Source organism: Oenanthe melanoleuca, unplaced genomic scaffold (assembly GCF_029582105.1).
Source record: "Oenanthe melanoleuca isolate GR-GAL-2019-014 unplaced genomic scaffold, OMel1.0 S006, whole genome shotgun sequence".
In the NCBI taxonomy this organism is placed as follows: domain Eukaryota; kingdom Metazoa; phylum Chordata; class Aves; order Passeriformes; family Muscicapidae; genus Oenanthe; species Oenanthe melanoleuca.
This window is the reverse complement of record NW_026612655.1, coordinates 33,243-52,062: the sequence shown is the minus strand read 5'-3', so window position 1 is coordinate 52,062 and position 18,820 is coordinate 33,243. Positions and strand designations below refer to the sequence as shown.

Sequence of the window (18,820 nt, the reverse complement as noted above, 5' to 3'; positions counted from 1 at the left end):
CTAGCAGTCGGAGCAGCTGAACGGCCTCTCATCCGTATGAATGTGATAGTGCCTGACGAGACGAGAGCTGTTCAGAAACCACTTCCTGCATTTATCACACTCGTAGGGTATCTCCCCAGTGTGGATGAGCCGGTGGTTGTTGAGGGTAGAGTTGCACTTGAAGCCCTTCCCACAATCGGTGCAGCAGAACGGCTTCTCATCCCTGTGACTGCGATAAGTGCCTGTGGAGATCAGAGCTGGTCAGAAACCCCTTCCTGCATTTATCACACTCGTAGGGCCTCTCCCCAGTGTAGATGCGCCGGTGGGTGATGAGAGCAGAGCTCTGCTTGAAGCCCTGCCGAAAGTCAGGACACTCATAAGGCCTCTCAGCCCAGTGAGTGCGATAGTGTTGGCGGAGCTTGAAGACGGTCTGAAACCTCTTCCTGCATTGATCACACTCGTAGGGCCTCTCTCCAGTGTGGATCCTCTGGTGCACAGCCCGGCCTGAGGACTGGCTGAATCTCTTCCCAAATTCCCCACACTCTTAGGGCTGCTCCCCTGTGTGGATTCTCTGGTGTCTGATCAGCTCTGCTTTCCACCGGAATCCCTTCCCACACTGCGAGCACTTGTGGGGCTTCTCCCCATGGTGAAGCTGCTCACGCAGCCCCAGCTCCGAGCTCCGGCCGCCTCCCCGGCCCGGGCTCGCTCTTTCCTGCTGGGATCCCCGGCCTGGGCGTTTGCAGCCCCTCCTGCTGCGGGATCTGCGGGGCTTTTCCTCCCCGTTGCATTCCTGCGCCGTGGAGCCGCTGCAAACGGCCTCTTGCCCGAGGCTGTGCCGCGAGGATTTGTCCTCCCTGCTGTCCGTGCTCAGCTCCTTGTCTGGGGGAGGAAGGACAAGGACAACGATGGGATTTGCCTCCGTGCCACAGGGAAGGGCAAGGAGATCCCCCCAGGGCTGTGCTGCAGCCGGGGCCGTGCTGGGCTGGGAGATGGAGCAGGACACAGGGGGAAAGGGGCACTGACTTCCTCCTCACCTGCCTGCGGTTCCCGGGACATCGAAATCTTCCTTACGGCTTATTCCTCCTCCTCAATGCATCCAAGGTTTCGGAAATGATGGTTTGGGGGGAAAACAAGGGCCGAGTACGTTGGGTTTGATGGTGGCACTGCCCGAGGGCAGCTGGAGAAGTCAGCGCCCCTTTCAGCCTCGGGGGCCCGGAGCCCGCTCAGCACCGAGCTCCCGCACCCCTCCAGGCTGCCGGGGGTCCCCCGGCTCCGGGATCGCCCCTGGGCGCTCTCCCCGCTCCGGGGCTCCCGCCTTCCCCCCCAGCTCTGCCGGGGATCCCCAGAGCCGATATCGCCCCCTCCCCGCCTGTACCGGGCGATCGCCACGCGGCAGCCGCCAAGATCCCGCCAGGGCCATTCCCGCCTCGGCTTTGGGCTCCGGCAACGTCCGAACATCCCCTGAAGCGCAAAAGGCTCCCGGAGCCCCCCACGATGTATTTGGGGCGAGCTCGCCCTCCCCGCTCACCTGCGGGTTTTTGGGGGGCGATGCTGCCGCACCCGGGGGAAGCTGCGCTCTGTGCGGGCGGGCGGCAGAAGCGCGTGGTTCCAAAATCGCTCCTCCTCTTGCTGCCGCTCCTCCCGTGTCCCTCCTACTCCTCCCGCTGCTGCTCTTCCTCCTCTTCCCGCTCCTCCTCTTCCTCCCGCTCCTCCTCCGCTCCCAGCCCCGCCCGGGCAGGTGCCGACACCCAAAAGCAGCCGCGCTCTGCCCTGGGCGGTGTCGGAGCGGCTGCGACCCGCGCGGCGCTGCGAGTGATACTGGGAGCGCTGGGAATGACAGCGAGAGCAGCGGCAGCAATGCTGAGAGCCCCGGGCAGGAACTGGGAGCGCTTTCCCTACCAGTGCCGCTCTTACTGGGAGCGCTGGGAGGGAACTGGGAGCAAAGAGCGCCCGGCCATGAGCGGAGCTGGCGGTGGGCGGGGCCAGAGGGCGTGGTTATGCAAATCAGGGAGCGACCGCGCGCTGGGATTGGTGGGCGGGAGCGGCGCGGGGTTGCCGCGGTCACGTGAGCGCCATGAGGGGAACGGAGCGACGGCGGCGGCGTCCGGTGAGAGGGGAAAGGGAGCGGGAATGGGGACAGGGATACGGGAATGGGGACAGGGATATGGGAATGGGGACAGGGATATGGGGACAGGGATCTGGGAATGGGGACAGGGATATGGGGACAGGGATATGGGGACAGGGAGGCGGAATGGGGACAGGGAGGCGGAATGGGGACAGGGAACAGGAATGGGGACAGGGAACGGGAATGGGGACAGGGAACGGTATTGGGAATGGGCAGGGAACGGGAATGGGGACAGCGAACGGGAATGGGGACAGGGAGCAGGAATTGGGACAGGGACCGACACTGGGACCAGCTGTGGGGAATGGTTGTAGCTTTAGATCTTCCAAGAGCAGAGCAGCTGCTGTAAAGTTGTTTCTGGTAAAGGCACGTCAGGCTCCAAAGGCAAAGAGCCCAAGGCTCTCCAGTCCCTGTTCAATCTCTGCCACAAAGTCCCGATGGAAGCAGGAGCAGTTCTCTGCTGCAAGAGGTCGAAGCTGCGGCCTGGTGCAGAGTCTCCAGAGGCAGATGCTCCCTGGCCTTTCTTCTCGTCTTCTTTTCTTCTTCATCTTCCTCTTCTTCTTCTCTCCCATGCTGGTAGTGGTGATGATGATGGTGGGGGAGGAAGGGAGAGCGACGAGAGAGGAGGGAGAGAGAATTCTGTCTCCAAGGCATGGATTTTTATTGACAAATTTCCCAATGATCAGAAAGCAGGAACCTGAAACATTTCTCCTAAACCTATGAGAATTCTGGTTCTCCTGTACAAATGCTTACGAAAAACTTGTGCACATCTCCTTTGTTTTCTCTCTGAAGAATATAAAAACTATTTTAATTCTATTTTTACTCTGTCTAGAACTGTGTTTTAAAGCTCTCAATGCAGCTTGTTTTTAGCACCACGCTCTAAGACTTTTACTTTTTGAGGCACATAAGAGATATTTCTACATACTTCAAACTAAGATTTATACTTCTATTTCATATCAATGCAACTTAATATTTCCACTTACCTAAACTAAAGCTCCAACCTCGATTTCATATTGCTGTGGCTTAATGTATTTTATTTCTCAGAAGTTTTTTAATTCGAATTTAGCAATCTGCACTCTCTCAAAGGGACTGAGAGATGCTTCAGTGTCACACATTGCAACAATTGGGAATGGGGACTGGGAGATGGGATCGGGAATAGAAACAGGAACTGGCAATGGGAATACGGGAATGGGACAGGGAATATGGAAATAGCAATTGGAGAGAGAATATGGAATGGGGATTTAGAAGATGGGACAGGGAATTGAAACTGGAATATGGGAACTGCACTGGAAATACAGAAATGGAAACGTTGTATGTACATATCTGTGAGAGCTTCCTGTCAAATCCTTATCCTTCCCAACACACGGGAATATGGGACTGGGAATATGGGAACGACAACCGGGCAGAGAATACGGGACAGGGAAGGAGAGCGGGAATGGGAATTGGACTGGGATGGGAGGCAGGAGGATGTGGAGCCCCCAGCCAGGTGTCTTCCCAACACGGATCAGGGGCACCAAGGCTCAGCGGGGCTCTGCCCACTGGGGGTCACTGGGGATCATCCAGCGTGGATCCTGCCCTGGGGGATGGAGCTGGAGCAGCGCACGAAGCTCTTCCCGCACTCGGGGCACTCGCAGGGCTTCTCTCAGTGGAGACTCCGTTGGTGTTTGGTCAAGTTACTGCCCCTTGAGAAGCTCTTCCCACGCTCAAGACAGTCATAGGGTCGCTTGCCAGAGTGGATGAGCTGGTGCCTGACAAGGTGTGAGTTTTGCTTGAAGTGCGTCCCACAGTCGTGACACTCATAAGGCCTCTCATCTAAGTGACTGCGAAAGTGCTTGAGGAGATGGGATCTGCTCTGAAACTTCTTCCTGCATTTATCACACTCGTAGGATCTTTCCCCAGTGTGGTTCCTCTGGTGCAAAGTTAGCTTTGAACTCTCGGTGAATCTCTTCCCACACTCCCCACACTCGTAGGGTCTCTCCCCAGTGTGGCTCCTCTGGTGCACAGTCAGGTGTGAATTCTGGGTGAATCTCTTCCCACACTCCTCACACTCATAGGGTCTCTCCCCAGTGTGGCTCCTCTGGTAGGCCTTCAGATTTGAGCTCTGGGTGAATCTCTTCCCACACTCCCCACACTCGTAGGGCTGTTCCCCCCTGTGGATTCTCCGGTGTTTGTTCAGTTCCGATCTCAACCTGTAGCTGTTCCCACATTGCGAGCACTTGTGGGGCTTCTCCCCATGGTGAAGCTGCTCACGCAGCCCCAGCTCCGAGCTCTGGCCGCCTCCCCGGCCCGGGCTGGCTCTTTCCTGCTGGGATCCCCGGCCTGGGCGTTTGCAGCCCCTCCTGCTGCGGGATCTGCGGGGCTTTTCCTCCCCGTTGCATTCCTGTGCCGTGGAGCCGCTGCAAACGGCCTCTCGCCCGAGGCTGTGCCACGGGGATTTGTCCTCCCTGCTGTCCGTGCTCAGCTCCTTGTCTAGGGGAGGAAGGACAAGGACACGATGGGATTTGCCTCCGTGCCACAGGGAAGGGCAAGAAGATCCCCCCAGCGCTGTACTGCAGCCGGGGCCGTGCTGGCCTGGGAGATGGAGCAGGACACAGAGGGAAAGGGGCACTGACTTCCTCCTCACCTGCCTGCGGCTCGTGGGCCGTTGACCTCATCCTCATGGCCTCCTTCTCCTCCTCCTCGCTGCCGAGCTTTACGAAATCCTGGTTTGGGGGAAAACAAGGGCTGAGCGCGCTGGGTTTGATGCTGGCGCTGCCCGAGGGCAGCTGGAGAAGTCAGCGCCCCTTTCAGCCTCGGGGGCCCGGAGCCCGCTCAGCACCGAGCTCCCGCACCCCTCCAGGCTGCCGGGCGTCCCCTGGCTCCGGGATCGCCCCTGGGCGCTCTCCCCGCTCCGGGGCTCCCACCTTCCCCCCCGGCTCTGCCGGGGATCCCCAGAGCCGATATCGCCCCCTCCTCGCCGGTACCGGGCGATCGCCACGCGGCACCGCCAAGATCCCGAGGGCCATTGCCGCCTCGGCTTTGGGCTCCGGCAACGTCCGAACATGCCCTGAAGCGCAAAATAAAACCCTCCCGGAGCCCCCACGATGGATTTGGGGCGAGCTCGCCCTCCCCGCTCACCTGCGGGTTTTTGGGGGGCGATGCTGCCGCACCCGGGGGAAGCTGCGCTCTGTGCGGACGGGCGGCAGAAGCGCGTGGTTCCAAAATCGCTCCTCCTCTTGCTGCCGCTCCTCCCGTGTCCCTCCTACTCCTCCCGCTGCTGCTCTTCCTCCTCTTCCCGCTCCTCCTCTTCCTCCCGCTCCTCCTCCGCTCCCAGCCCCGCCCGGGCAGGTGCCGACACCCAAAAGCAGCCGCGCTCTGCCCCGGGCGGTGTCGGAGCGGCTGCGACCCGCGCGGCGCTGCGAGTGATACTGGGAGCGCTGGGAATGACAGCGAGAGCAGCGGCAGCGATGCTGAGAGCCCCGGGCAGGAACTGGGAGCGCTTTCCCTGCCAGTGCCGCTCTTACTGGGAGCGCTGGGAGGGAACTGGGAGCAAAGAGCGCCCGGCCATGAGCGCAGCTGGCGGTGGGCGGTGCCAGAGGGCGTGGTTATGCAAATCAGGGAGCGACCGCGCGCTGGGATTGGTGGGCGGGAGCGTCGCGGGGTTGCCGCGGTCACGTGAGCGCCGTGAGGGGAACGGAGCGATGGCGGCGGCGTCCGTTGAGGTGAAAGGGAGCGGGAATGGGGACAAGGAGCGGGAATGAGGACAGGGAATGGGAATGGGTAATAGGAATGGGGACAGGGAGCGTGAATGGGGACAGGGAGCGTGAATGGGGACAGGGAGCGGGAATGGGGACTGCGATGGGAATGGGGACGGGAATGGGGACAGGGAATGTGAATGGGGACAGGGATCGGGACAGGGACCGGCTGTGGGGATTGGTTGTGGCTTTAGATCTTCCAAGAGCAGAGCAGCTGCTGGCTGCTGTAAAGTTGTTTCTGGTAAAGGCACGTCAGGCTCCAAAGGCAAAGAGCCCAAGGCTCTCCAGTCCCTGTTCAATCTCTGCCACAAAGTCCCGATGGAAGCAGGAACAGCTCTCTGCTGCAAGAGGTCGAAGCTGCGGCCTGGTGCAGAGTCTCCAGAGGCAGATGCTCCCTGGCCTTTTCTCAGGGTCCACAGCACATGCAGAGTCCTGGTGGGTTCTTTTAGGGATCTCAAAGCACAAAAGACACAGCAGGGGACAAAACCAGGTAACTTCTGCAAAAGATGCACTTTTCTTTAGTGCCAACAAAATGCAATAGAGGGACAGAGAGAAAGAGAGAGAGAGAGAAAAGGGGTTGGGATTAGAGCTACCAAGACGGGCAGACGATCCTCGTGGAACCAGCCAATAGATGTCCGTTGCTGTCCGGGGTGATCACAGGGGTCTTTAGTTTGAGGATGTCTTTCATAGTCTTTTCCAAGGCATCGGGCGACTGGCCAAAAGGTGGGGAGATTTATGGACTATTGTATGTGGAGATCGTTGCTTCAAGAAGCAGGTGGAAACAGGACTCTGAGCAAGTGTCCTGGGTGGGAGCAGTGCATCATGGCAAGCTCCAGGCACACCAACAGTCCTTGTGACCAGTTCTGCAGCAAGTAGCCTGCATAGGAGCAGCACACCGTGACCAGGTCATTGTTCTCACACCTGTGGGAGCAGACCTGCCCTGGTTGGGATGGGTACCACCTGAGAACAGTCACTTGGCATTCTTCTCTTCCCTGGCCAGTGCCTTTAAACTGCAGTTCTTTAGGCCTCAGGCGAGGGTCGTTGGGCAGAACATGCGAGAGGCTTTTAGATGGAATCTTATACCTTTCTTCTTCATCTTCTTCTTCATCTTCCTCTTCCTCTTCTCTCCCGTGCTGGTAGTGGTAATGATGATGGTGGGGGAGGAAGGGAGAGCGATGAGAGAGGGAGAGAGAGCTCTGATTCCAAGACACGGATTTTTATTGATAAATTTCCCAATGATCAAAAAACAGGAACCTGATGCATTTCTCCTAAACCTGTTAGAATTGGGGTTCTGTAATACAAATGTTTACATCTAACTTGTGCACAGGTGGTGTTTGTTCTATCTGAAGAATACAGGAAAATTTCATAACATATTTTTATTCTCTCTAGAGCTCTGGTTTTGAGCTCTCACAACACGTTGTTTTTCACACCAGATTCTAATGCTTTTACTTTTAAGGCACTTCAAACATATTGTTACTTACTTCAGACTAAGATTTATATTTCTACTTCATATCTATGCAGACTAATATTTCTACTTAGAAACAAAAGCACAGACCTCTATTTCATGTCTGTGTGGCATAATGTAGTTTCATTTCTCAAAAGGTTTTTAATTCCTGCATTCTGTCCTCTCTTGGAGGGACTCAGAGAGGCTTCTGTGTTCCCCAGTCCCACATCCGGGAATGCGGACAGGGACATGGGAACGGGAAAGGAAACAGGAACAGGGAATGGGAGTGTGGGAACCGGACAGGGAATATGGAAATAGCAATTGGAGAGAGAATATGGAATGGGGACTTGGAAGATGGGAAAGGGATTGAAAATTGGAATACGGGAATGGTATTGGAAATAGGAAATGGAAATGTTGTATGTACATATCTGTGAGAGCTTCCTGTCAAATCCTTATCCTTCCCAACACACAGGGAATAATGGACTGGGAATATGGGAACGACAACCGGGCAGAGAATATGGGACAGGGAGAGGGAAGGAGAGCGGGAATGGGAATTGGACTGGGATGGGAGGCAGGAGGATGTGGAGCCCCCAGCCAGGTGTCTTCCCAACACGGATCAGCGGCACCAGGGCTCAGCGGGGCTCTGCCCACCGGGGGTCACTGGGGGATCATCCAGCGCGGATCCTGCCCTGGGGGATAGAGCTGGAGCAGCACACGAAGCTCTTCCCACACTCGGGGCACTCGCAGGGCTTCTCTCAGTGGAGACTCCGTTGGTGTCTGGTCAAGTGAGAGCTGTGTGAGAAGCTCTTCTCACAATCGGGACACTCGTAGGGTCTCTCCCCAGTGTGGATGCGCCGGTGCAGGACGAGGGTGGAGTTTTGCTTGAAGCTCTTCCCGCAGTCATGACACTCATAAGGCCTCTTATCCCTGTGAGTGCGATAGTGCAGGAGGAGACTGGAGCTGGTCTGAAACCTTTTTCTGCATTTATCACACTCATAGGGCCTTTCCCCAGTGTGGCTGTGCCGGTGGGGAGCAAGGGCAGAGTTTTGCTTGAAGCCCTTCCCACAGCTGGAGCAGCAGAACGGTCTCTCATCCCTGTGAATGCGAAAGTGCAGGAGCAGACTGGAGCTGGTCTGAAACCTCTTCCTGCATTTATCACACTCGTAGGGCCTTTCCCCAGTGTGGGTTTGCCAGTGCCTGGCAAGGTGTGAGTTGATCTTGAAGCCCTTCCCACAGTCAGGACACTCATAAGGCCTCTCATCCTTGTGAGTGCGATAGTGCAGGAGGAGACTGGATCAGGCCTGAAACCTTTTTCTGCATTTATCACACTCGTAGGGCCTTTCCCCAGTGTGGCTCCTTTGGTGCACTGAGAGGCCTGAGCTGGTGCTGAATCTCTTCCCACACTCCCCACACTCGTAGGGTCTCTCTCCAGTGTGGCTGCGACAGTGGATCATGAGAGTGGAGCGGTGCTTGAAGGCCTGCCCACAATCAGGACACCTGTAAGGCTTCTCATCCGTGTGAGTGCGATAGTGTTTGAGGAGACAAGCTCTTTGCAGAAAGGTCTTCCTGCATTTATCACACTCGTAGGGTCTCTCCCCAGTGTGGCTCCTCTTGTGCACAGACAGGCCTGAGCTGTGGCTGAATCTCTTCCCACACTCCCCACACTTGTAGGGCCGTTCCCCCGAGTGCATTCTCTGGTGTGTAGTCAGTTCCCATCTCCACCTGAATCCCTTCCCACACTGCGAGCACTTGTGGGGCTTCTCCCCACAGTGAAGCTGCTCACGCAGCCCCAGCTCCAAGCTCCGAGCACCTCCCCGGCCCGGGCTGGCTCTTTCCTGCTGGGATCCCCGGGCTGTGCGTTTGCAGCCTCTCCTGCTGCGGGATCTGCGGGGCTTTTCCTCCCCGTTGCATTCCTGCGCCGTGGAGCCGCTGCAAACGGCCTCTTGCCCGAGGCTGTGCCGCGGGGATTTGTCCTCCCTGCTGTCCGTGCTCAGCTCCTTGTCTAGGGGAGGAAGGACAAGGACACGATGGGATTTGCCTCCGTGCCACAGGGAAGGGCAAGATCCCCCCAGGGCTGTGCTGCAGCCGGGGCCGTGCTGGCCTGGGAGATGGAGCAGGACACAGGGGGAAAGGGGCACTGACTTCCTCCTCACCTGCCTGCGGCTCGTGGGCCGTTGACCTCATCCTCATGGCCTCCTTCTCCTCCTCCTCGCTGCCGAGCTTTACGAAATCCTGGTTTGGGGGAAAACAAGGGCTGAGCGCGTTGGGTTTGATGGTGGCGCTGCCCGAGGGCAGCTGGAGAAGTCAGCGCCCCTTTCAGCCTCGGGGGCCCGGAGCCCGCTCAGCACCGAGCTCCCGCACCCCTCCAGGCTGCCGGGGGTCCCCCGGCTCCGGGATCGCCCCTGGGCGCTCTCCCCGCTCCGGGGCTCCCGCCTTCCCCCCCGGCTCTGCCGGGGATCCCCAGAGCCGATATCGCCCCCTCCCCGCCGGTACCGGGCGATCGCCACGCGGCACCGCCAAGATCCCGCCAGGGCCATTCCCGCCTCGGCTTTGGGCTCCGGCAACATCCGAACATGCCCTGAAGCGCAAAATAAAACCCTCCCGGAGCCCCCCACGATGGATTTGGGGCGAGCTCGCCCTCCCCGCTCACCTGCGGGTTTTTGGGGGGCGATGCTGCCGCACCCGGGGTAAGCTGCGCTCTGTGCGGGCGGGCGGCAAAAGCGCGTGGTTCCAAAATCGCTCCTTCTCTTCCTGCCGCTCCGCCCGTGTCCCTCCTCTTCCTCCCGCTGCTGCTCTTCCTCCTCTTTCCGCTCCTCCTCTTCCTCCCGCTCCTCCTCCGCTCCCAGCCCGGCCCGGGCAGGTGCCGACACCCAAAAGCAGCCGCGCTCGATGTCGGAGCGGCTGCGACCCGCGCGGCGCTGCGAGTGATACTGGGAGCGCTGGGAATGACAGCGAGAGCAGCGGCAGCGATTCTGAGAGCCCCGGGCAGGAACTGGGAGCGCTTTCCCTGCCAGTGCCGCTCTTACTGGGAGCGCTGGGAGGGAACTGGGAGCAAAGAGCGCCCGGCCATGAGCGCAGCTGGCGGTGGGCGGGGCCAGAGAGCGTGGTTATGCAAATCAGGGAGCGACCGCGCGCTGGGATTGGTGGGCGGGAGCGTCGCGGGGTTGCCGCGGTCACGTGAGCGCCGTGAGGGGAACGGAGCGATGGCGGCGGCGTCCGGTGAGAGGGGACAGGGAGCGGGAATGGGGACAGAGAATGGGAATGGGGACAGGTAACGGGAGTGTGGACAGGGAATGGGAACAGGGAACGGGAATGGGGACAGGGAATGGGAATGGGGACAGGGAGCGGGAATGGGGACAGGGAGCGGGAATTGGGACAGGGAATGGGGACAGGGAATGGGAATGGGGGCAGGGAGCGGGAATGGGAATGGGACCGGGAATGGGGTCAGGGTATGGGAATAGGGACAGGGAGCGGGAATGGGGACAGGGAATGGGGACAGGGACCGGCTGTGGGGATTGGTTGTGGCTTTAGATCTGCCAAGAGCAGAGCAGCTGCTGTAAAGTTGTTTCTGGGTGTCCTAGTTTGGACAAACTTAGGGAAAAAACTTCTAGAAGAGCTTTCCAGGGAATAAACTTCCAATTTTTTATTCCACTGGACTTAAGAAAAAATATTTTACTTAGGGGGAAAAGTGGAAAAAACTTATTTATTAACACATACAAGGGAAACACTTTTCAGCACAGATTCAGATGACAAAAAAAAATTTTTACTGAGAGATAAAAACAGACGTGGACGATTTGATCTTTACTAGAAGGACGAGATGCTTTTTTGGCCGGTGTCCAGAGGCAGGCCGTAGGGTTCCTCCGGAGCGAGCTGGTGCAGATCCTCGGGAGGTGAGGGGGGGGGAAGGGAGAGGGAGAGAGAGAGAAAGGAAAGAAAAAACAGCCAGCAAGCCTTAAACAACAGCGAGCTAAAACAAATAATTCAAGCAATGTAAAGCCAAAAAATTAAGAAAAAACCAGCTAACTAACAAACCAGGCAACGAACTACTACTACAGCAGCGAAAAGCCACACGCAAGCAGCAGCCAGAGCCAAGCGAGCCACCGCAAGAGCGGAAAAAAAAAACCAAGGCCAGTCCACAGAGCCGAGCCCAGGCGGCCCCTCCCCCGGGAGCAGACAGCTTCATGGCCAAGGGGGGCAGGGTGAGAATTCAGTCAAAACACTAACCCAGGACATTCTATCCCTTATTCCATATCGTGATCATTGACTCACGATTGGGATATACACTTATTAAACACAATATAAACACTTTTTCTGACTTGCTTAAACCTTTAACATTTACATATTTCTTTTGTTTTATCTCACAGTTAGATCTTTTTGAGGTACACAGCGGGTTGTTCTATTTTTTTGCATTATTTACCAAGTACATTCAGGTTCTTGAGCAAAGGCAATCCCTTGAATGGGTTTGCCTGTACTCGAGGCAGGATTAATTCATACTGTCTTTTTTAGCAATTTTTTGACATGGGCCGCTGGGACTTTGTCTCCATTTACTGTATTAAGGCACTTAGATTGGGCAGGACCTGCTCGGTTGGTGGAACCTCGAGTGTTGACTAACCAAGTGGCTTTTGCCAAATGCTGCTTCCAATTTTTAAAGGATCCCCCACCCAATGCCTTTAAGGTGGTTTTTAACAATTTATTGTACTTTTTTACTTTACCTGCAGCTGGTGCATGGTAAGGGATGTGGTACACTTACTTAATACCGTGTTTTTTAGCCTAGGTGTTGACAAGGTTATTTTTAAAATGAGTCTTATTGTTTGACTCGATTTTTTTAGGAGTACCATGCTTTCAAAGGACTTGTTTTTTTAGGCTCAGGATGGTGTTGCGGGCAGTGGCGTGAGATACAGGGTAAGTCTTTAACTATTTGGTGGTGGCTTCTACTATGGTTAGCACATAACGTTTGCCTTGGCGGGTTTGAGGCAGTGTGATGTAATTAATTTGCCAAACCTTCCTATACTTGTATTTGGACCACTGTCCTTTATACCAGAGGGGCTTCACTCGCTTGGCCTGCTTGATGGCAGCGCAAGTGTCACAATTATGAATAACTTGAGTAATGCTGTTTATGGTAAGATTTACTCCTTGGTCTTGTGCCTACTTATAGGTGGCATCCCTCCCCTGATGGCCTGAGGCATCATGGGCTCATTGAGCCAGGAACAACTTTCTTTTATGTTTTTAATTTAAATCTATTTTTAACCTTTTTATTTTTGCTGCTTGATTTACTTGATGGTTATTTCGCTGTTTTTCGTTAGCTTTACTTCTGGGGACATGGGCGTCCACATGGCGAACCTTCACGGGTAGCTTGTCTAACCGAGTAGCTATGTTTTTCCACTTTTTTGCAGCTCAGATTGGTTTTTCTTTGCGCTGCCAGTTCGTCTCTTTTTATCTTTGCAGCCATCTCCACAAAGTGTTGGCTACCATTCAGGAATTAGTGTAAAGATAGAGCTTTGGCTACCTTTTTCTTTCGGCAATATTTAAAGCCAGTTGGACAGCTTTGAGTTTAGTGAATTGACTAGACCCTTTTTTTTTTTAGTAGCTTTTGCAACTCGTTGTGTAGGGCTTTATACAGCTGCTTTTTATTTTTGATTTGTCTTTACAATGCGACAGGAACTGTCGGTGAACAGGGCATAACGGATTTCTTCTGCCGGTAGCTGGTTGTAAGGTGGTGCTTCTTTAGCCCGGGTTACTGGTTCTTGTTCTTCGTTTGTTACACTAAAACTTTCTCCCTCTGGCCAGTTGGTAATTATTTTTAAGATCCTTGGGCGATTTAATTTCCCGATCCGGGCGCGCTGCGTAATGAGGGCTATCCACTTGCTCCATGTGGCACTGGTGGCATGGTGGGTGGAGGGAACTTTCTTACTGAACATCCACCCCAGCACTGGCAACCGGGGTGCCAGAAAGAGTTGTGCTTTTGTGCCAATTACTTTTGAAGCAGCTTGGACTCCCTCATAAGCAGCCAGGATTTCTTTTTTTTGTTGGGGTATAATTACTTTCAGACTTTTTGTAACTTTTTCTTTAGAATCCCAGGGGTCGGCCTCGGGTCTTACCTGACACTTTTTGCCACAGACTCCAAGACAGACCGTGGTTTTCAGCTGCAGAATAGAGCACATTTTTTACATTTGGCCCCGTCCTGACGGGACCAAGAGCTACTGCATGGGCGATCTCTTGTTTAATTTGGATGAAGGCTTGTTGCTGTTTTGGGCCCCAATGAAAATTATTCTTTTTCCGAGTAACTTGGTAAAGAGGGCTTACAATTTGACTGTACTTGGGGATGTGCATTTTTTAAAAGCCTATAGCACTCAAGAAAGCTTGTGTCTTTTTTTTGTTAGTAGGTGGAGACATAGCTGTGATTTTATTAATAACATTAGTAGGAATTTGACGTCTTTTATTTTGCCACTTTACTTTTAGGAATTGGATTTTACGAGCAGGTCCCTTAACTTTATTTTTTTTGATGGCAAAACCGGCTTCCAGGAGAATTCGGATAATTTTTTTTTTTTTTTCAAACACTTTTTTTGCTGTGTTTCCCCACACAATGATGTCATTGATGTACTGCAAATGTTTTGGAGCCTTACCCTTTTTCAGTGCAGCCTGGATCAGCTCATGGCAGATGGTGGGACTGTGCTTCCACCCCTGGGGCAGTCGGTTTTAGGTGTACTGCACGCCCCTTTAGGTGAAAGCAAACTGCGGCTTGCATTTTGCTGCCAAAGGAATGGAGAAAAACGTATTGGCAATGTCAATGGTGGCATACCACCTTGCTGCTTTGGACTCCAGCTCATACTGGAGCTCTAGCATGTTCGGCACAGCAGCGCTTAATGGTGGGGTGACTTTATTTAATGCGCGGTAGTTTACTGTCAATTTCCATTTTTCGTTAGACTTGCGCACAGGCCAGATGGGGTTGTTGAAGGGTGAGTGGGTTTTGCTTACCACTTCTTGGCGCTCCAGCTCCCGGATCATCTTATGGATCGGGATTACAGCATTTCGAGTTGTCTTATATTGCCGACGATGTACTATTGAAGTGGCAATTGGTACTTTCTGCTCCTCTACCCTCAGGAGTTTTACGGCAATTGGATTTTCACATAGTTCGGGCAGGGTGTTCAATTGCTGGATTTTTTCCGCCATTACAGTCGCTATCTTAAATGCCTACTTGAAGCTTTTTGGGTTCTTAAAATACCCGCTTTGAAGGAAATTTATTTTCAAAATACACGGGGCCTCTGGGCCAGTCACAATTGGGTATTTTTTTCACTCTCTTCTAGTTAGACTTATTTTCGCTTCTACTATGGTAAAGTTTTGTGATTTACTTGTTACACCAGCAATAGAAACGGTTTCTTTTCCGACACATTTTGATGGAAATATAGTACATTGCGATTTAGTGTCCACTAAAGCTTCATACTCCTGTGGTTTCGATGTGCCAGGCCACCGAATCCACACGGTTCAAAACACTCGGTTTTCCCTGGCCTCACCCTGGCTAGAGGCAGGGTTTCCTTAAGCTTGTTTATCTTTTTTGACAGGGGCATAGGTCTTAGAAGTTTTTTCAAGTGAATCGGACATGTCGTTATTATCCTTCTCATACGTGGCACTGTGATTCCGGGCGACTGGAGCTGCTTTCTTTTTGATGGAACCTTTTTGTTGAGCCTTGTCTTCTTTCAAATTACGCACTCGTCGTGCCAGAACAGCTGTGGGCTTTCCATCTCACCTCCTCATGTTTTCTCCGCAGTTACGCAAGAAAAACCACAACTTTGCACGTGGGGTGTACCTTTTCTTTTTAGCAGAGGAGCGTTTGCGTTGACTGCCAGGACGTCTGATTTGCACAGCTGAGATTTGGAGGAGATTTTCTTTGATTTTTTCTCTTAGCTTCTTATGGTTTTCCTCCAACTTATCCTCCAAGTTCTGTAAACGTGTTTTTACGGCTGCAATCCTGGCATGCGTTGGGCCATGCACAGCATCAGCGTACGCCCGAAGCTTCTTTGCCATATCAAGCACTGTCTTGTATATGTCTTCTCGTTTTATGATTGCAAGAGCTGAGGCATATTTAGATGGTCTAAGCCTCACAAGCTTCTTCCACATAATTGGTGTGCACGGTACTAGATTTGGATTTTTAGTTGTTACGTCATCTGAGAAAATAATTTTTGTCACCGCCATTTTTTTTAAACTGTTGGACTCCCTGCTCAATGGTTTTCCATTTGGTCTGCTGCATGTACAGGTTATTAGCGCAGAGATATTTTTGTGCCACACTGTCTAATACACGTGACCAGAGGCTTTGAGGATTAGCTCTCTTCATCATACTTTGATTGATGACTGGATCTTGAGACAGAGATTTCAAATGTCTCGCTTTCGTGCCATCTAGGATGGTTGCCTCACCTGCCGCATTCCAAAGCCGGACTAGCTAACTAATTATGGATTCATTAGGTCGCCTTGTATAGTCTTTTTTTAGACCACGAAGATTTTTTAGGGAAAGGGACTCATTATTAGTTTCTGATTTTCCATTAGTTACTTTAGCTTCGGATTTTACATTAGGGGAGTTGAAGGTCTTTTTTTTGCATTTTCTTCATCATCATCCTCCCCCGGCCGATTTGTTTTTTTTGTGCACTTTCTACTTTTGGTACTGGTAGCCACAGCCATAGGTTGAAGCTTGCTGTTTAATTTTGCCCCTGTCCTGGAGCTTGAGGTGTCAACTGCAGTTTGAGTAACTGGAATAGTAGCTACGTTATCTCCCTGTTCCCTCTACTTTGTTTGTTGTCCTACACTATCTACCAGGGTTTGATAAGCGTACGCCAGAGCCCAGCTCACTGCAGTGATTTTTTTTTTTCTTAGAATTGTCCTGACACTTTTCTTTTAAGTACTTTGCAATTTTGACTGGGTCTTGAATTTGTTTAGATGAAAAATCCCAGATTATAGGTTTAGAAAACTTTTTTAGAATTTGGCCCAGTTCCTTTCATTTGCTACACTACTCAGAATTTTTCCTACTCTGCTTTGCTACCAAATTAGGGGTTGTAACACCTGCATCCTTAGAAATTTCAGCTTTCATTCTGTATAAACTGCAGACAGTATAGAAAAAACTTACTAAATTAAATACCAGAAAGATGGTTTCTTTTACACTTAGGGAGAGCTGAACATTTTTTAACAGAGATGTAAATAATTTAGGGGAGAAGAAGGAAAATAAAGGCAAGAAATCCTCTTTGCTTGCTTCTCCTCTAATGAATTGAGTGCACAACACAAACCACGACTTGTACATCCATGAAGTGGATTCTAACACCTTCATAAACTTTTGGCAGATCATAACAACTAAGCCTAGCCCAATGAGTATTTTGGTTAATACCCCTTTTATGAAAAAACTACGTGCTAGAGACAACACTGGGGCTATCTTTGAGTAAGAGAACAGGCCCAAAGACCACAGGGGTATTAAGATCTTAAAAAACTTTAAAGAGCAAACATACAGGCAGGCTTTTAATTTAAAAGACATTATGGCTTTAAAAAACATACTGATATCAATACAGGCAAATTAAAAACAAGATGTATTAAAGTTTTTTCCACTTTCTCCTTCCCCGTACGGGCCACCAAATAAGAAATGTCCTAGTTTGGACAAACTTAGGGAAAAAACTTCTAGAAGAGCTTTCCAGGGAATAAACTTCCAATTTTTTATTCCACTGGACTTAAGAAAAAATATTTTACTTAGGGGGAAAAGTGGAAAAAACCTATTTATTAACACATACAAGGGAAACACTTCTCAGCACAGATTCAGATGACAAAAAAAAATTTTTACTGAGAGATAAAAACAGACGTGGACGATTTGATCTTTACTAGAAGGACGAGATGCTTTTTTGGCCGGTGTCCAGAGGCAGGCCGCAGGGTTCCTCCGGAGCGAGCTGGTGCTGATCCTCGGGAGGTGAGGGGGGGGGGAAGGGAGAGGGAGAGAGAGAGAAAGGAAAGAAAAAACAGCCAGCAAGCCTTAAACAACAGCAAGCTAAAACAAATAATTCAAGCAATGTAAAGCCAAAAAATTAAAAAAAAAACCAGCTAACTAACAAACCAGGCAACGAACTACTACTACAGCAGCGAAAAGCCACACGCAAGCAGCAGCCAGAGCCAAGCGAGCCACCGCAAAAGCGGAAAAAAAAACCAAGGCCAGTCCACAGAGTCGAGCCCAGGCGGCCCCTCCCCCGGGAGCAGACAGCTTCATGGCCAAGGGGGGCAAAGTAAGAATTCAGTCAAAACACTGACCCAGGACACTGGGAAAGGCACGTCAGGCTCCAAAGGCAAAGAGCCCAAGGCTCTCCAGTCCCTGTTCAATCTCTGCCTCAAAGTCCCGATGGAAGCAGGAGCAGCTCTCTGCTGCAAGAGGTCCAAGCTGCGGCCTGCTGCAGAGTCTCCAGAGGCAGATGCTCCCTGGCCTTTCTTCTCCTGTTCTTTTCTTCTTCATCTTCCTCTTCTTCTTCTCTCCCGTGCTGGTAAGTGGTGATGATGGTGGTGGGGGAGGAAGGGAGAGCGACAAGAGAGGAGGGAGAGAGAGCTCTGGCTCCAAGACACGGATTTTTATTGACAAAATTTCCAATGATCAAAAAACAGGAACCTGAAGCATGTCTCCTAAACCTATGAGAATTCTGGTTGTCCACTCCAAAACTTATATCTAACTTGTGCACATCACCATTGTTTTCTCTCTGAGAAATATAAAAACTATTTTAACTCTATTTTTAGTCTGTCTAGAACTGTGGTTTTAAGCTCTCAATGCAGCTTGTTTTTAGCACCACACTCTAAGACTTTTACTTTTTGAGGCACTTAAGATGTATTTCGACATACTTCAAACTAAGATTTATATTTTTAATTCATGTCGATGCAACTTAATATTTCCACTTACCTAAACTAAAGCTCCGACCTCGATTTCATATTGCCCTGGCTTAATGTATTTTATTTCTTGGAAGTTTTTTAATTTGAATTTGGCATTCTGCACTCTCTCAAAGGGACTGAGAGATGCTTCTGTGTCACACATTACAACTACTGGGAATGGGGACTGGGAGATGGGATCGGGAATGGAAAGAGGAACACGGAATGGGAACACGGGAATGGGACAGGGAATATGGAAATAGCAATTGGAGAGAGATTATGGGATGGGGATTTAGAAGATGGGACAGGGAATTGAAATTTGAATATGGGAATGGGATTGGGAATAGGAAATGTAAATGTTCTACATACATATCTGTGAGAGCTTCCTTTCAAATCCTTATCCTTCCCAACACACAGGGAATATGGGACTGGGAATATGGGAACGACAACCGGGCAAGGAATACGGGACAGGGAGAGTGAAGGAGAGCAGGAATGGGAATTGGACTGGGATGGGAGGCAGGAGGATGTGGAGCCCCCAGCCAAGTGTCTTCCCAACACGGATCAGCAGCACCAGAGCTCAGCGGGGCTCTGCCCACCGGGGGTCACTGGGAATCATCCAGCGCGGATCCTGCCCTGGGGGATGGAGCTGGAGCAGCGCACGAAGCTCTTCCC

General features: G+C 52.1%; 2 protein-coding genes across 2 annotated transcripts; both read right to left on the bottom strand.

Moving 5' to 3' along the window:
- Positions 1–5,783, bottom strand: LOC130266259 (zinc finger protein OZF-like). The gene is given in 6 exon segments (XM_056515584.1): positions 1–178; positions 261–322; positions 407–629; positions 3,754–4,570; positions 4,725–4,803; positions 5,219–5,783. Coding segments are annotated over 5 exon segments (1,317 nt in total). The 5' UTR covers positions 4,762–4,803; positions 5,219–5,783.
- A 2,179-nt stretch (positions 5,784–7,962) lies between these two features.
- LOC130266264 (zinc finger protein OZF-like) lies at positions 7,963–10,013 on the bottom strand. The gene is given in 3 exon segments (XM_056515587.1): positions 7,963–9,281; positions 9,433–9,511; positions 9,930–10,013. Coding segments are annotated over 2 exon segments (1,284 nt in total). The 5' UTR covers positions 9,470–9,511; positions 9,930–10,013; the 3' UTR covers positions 7,963–8,034.
- Between the last annotated feature and the right edge of the window lie 8,807 nt (positions 10,014–18,820).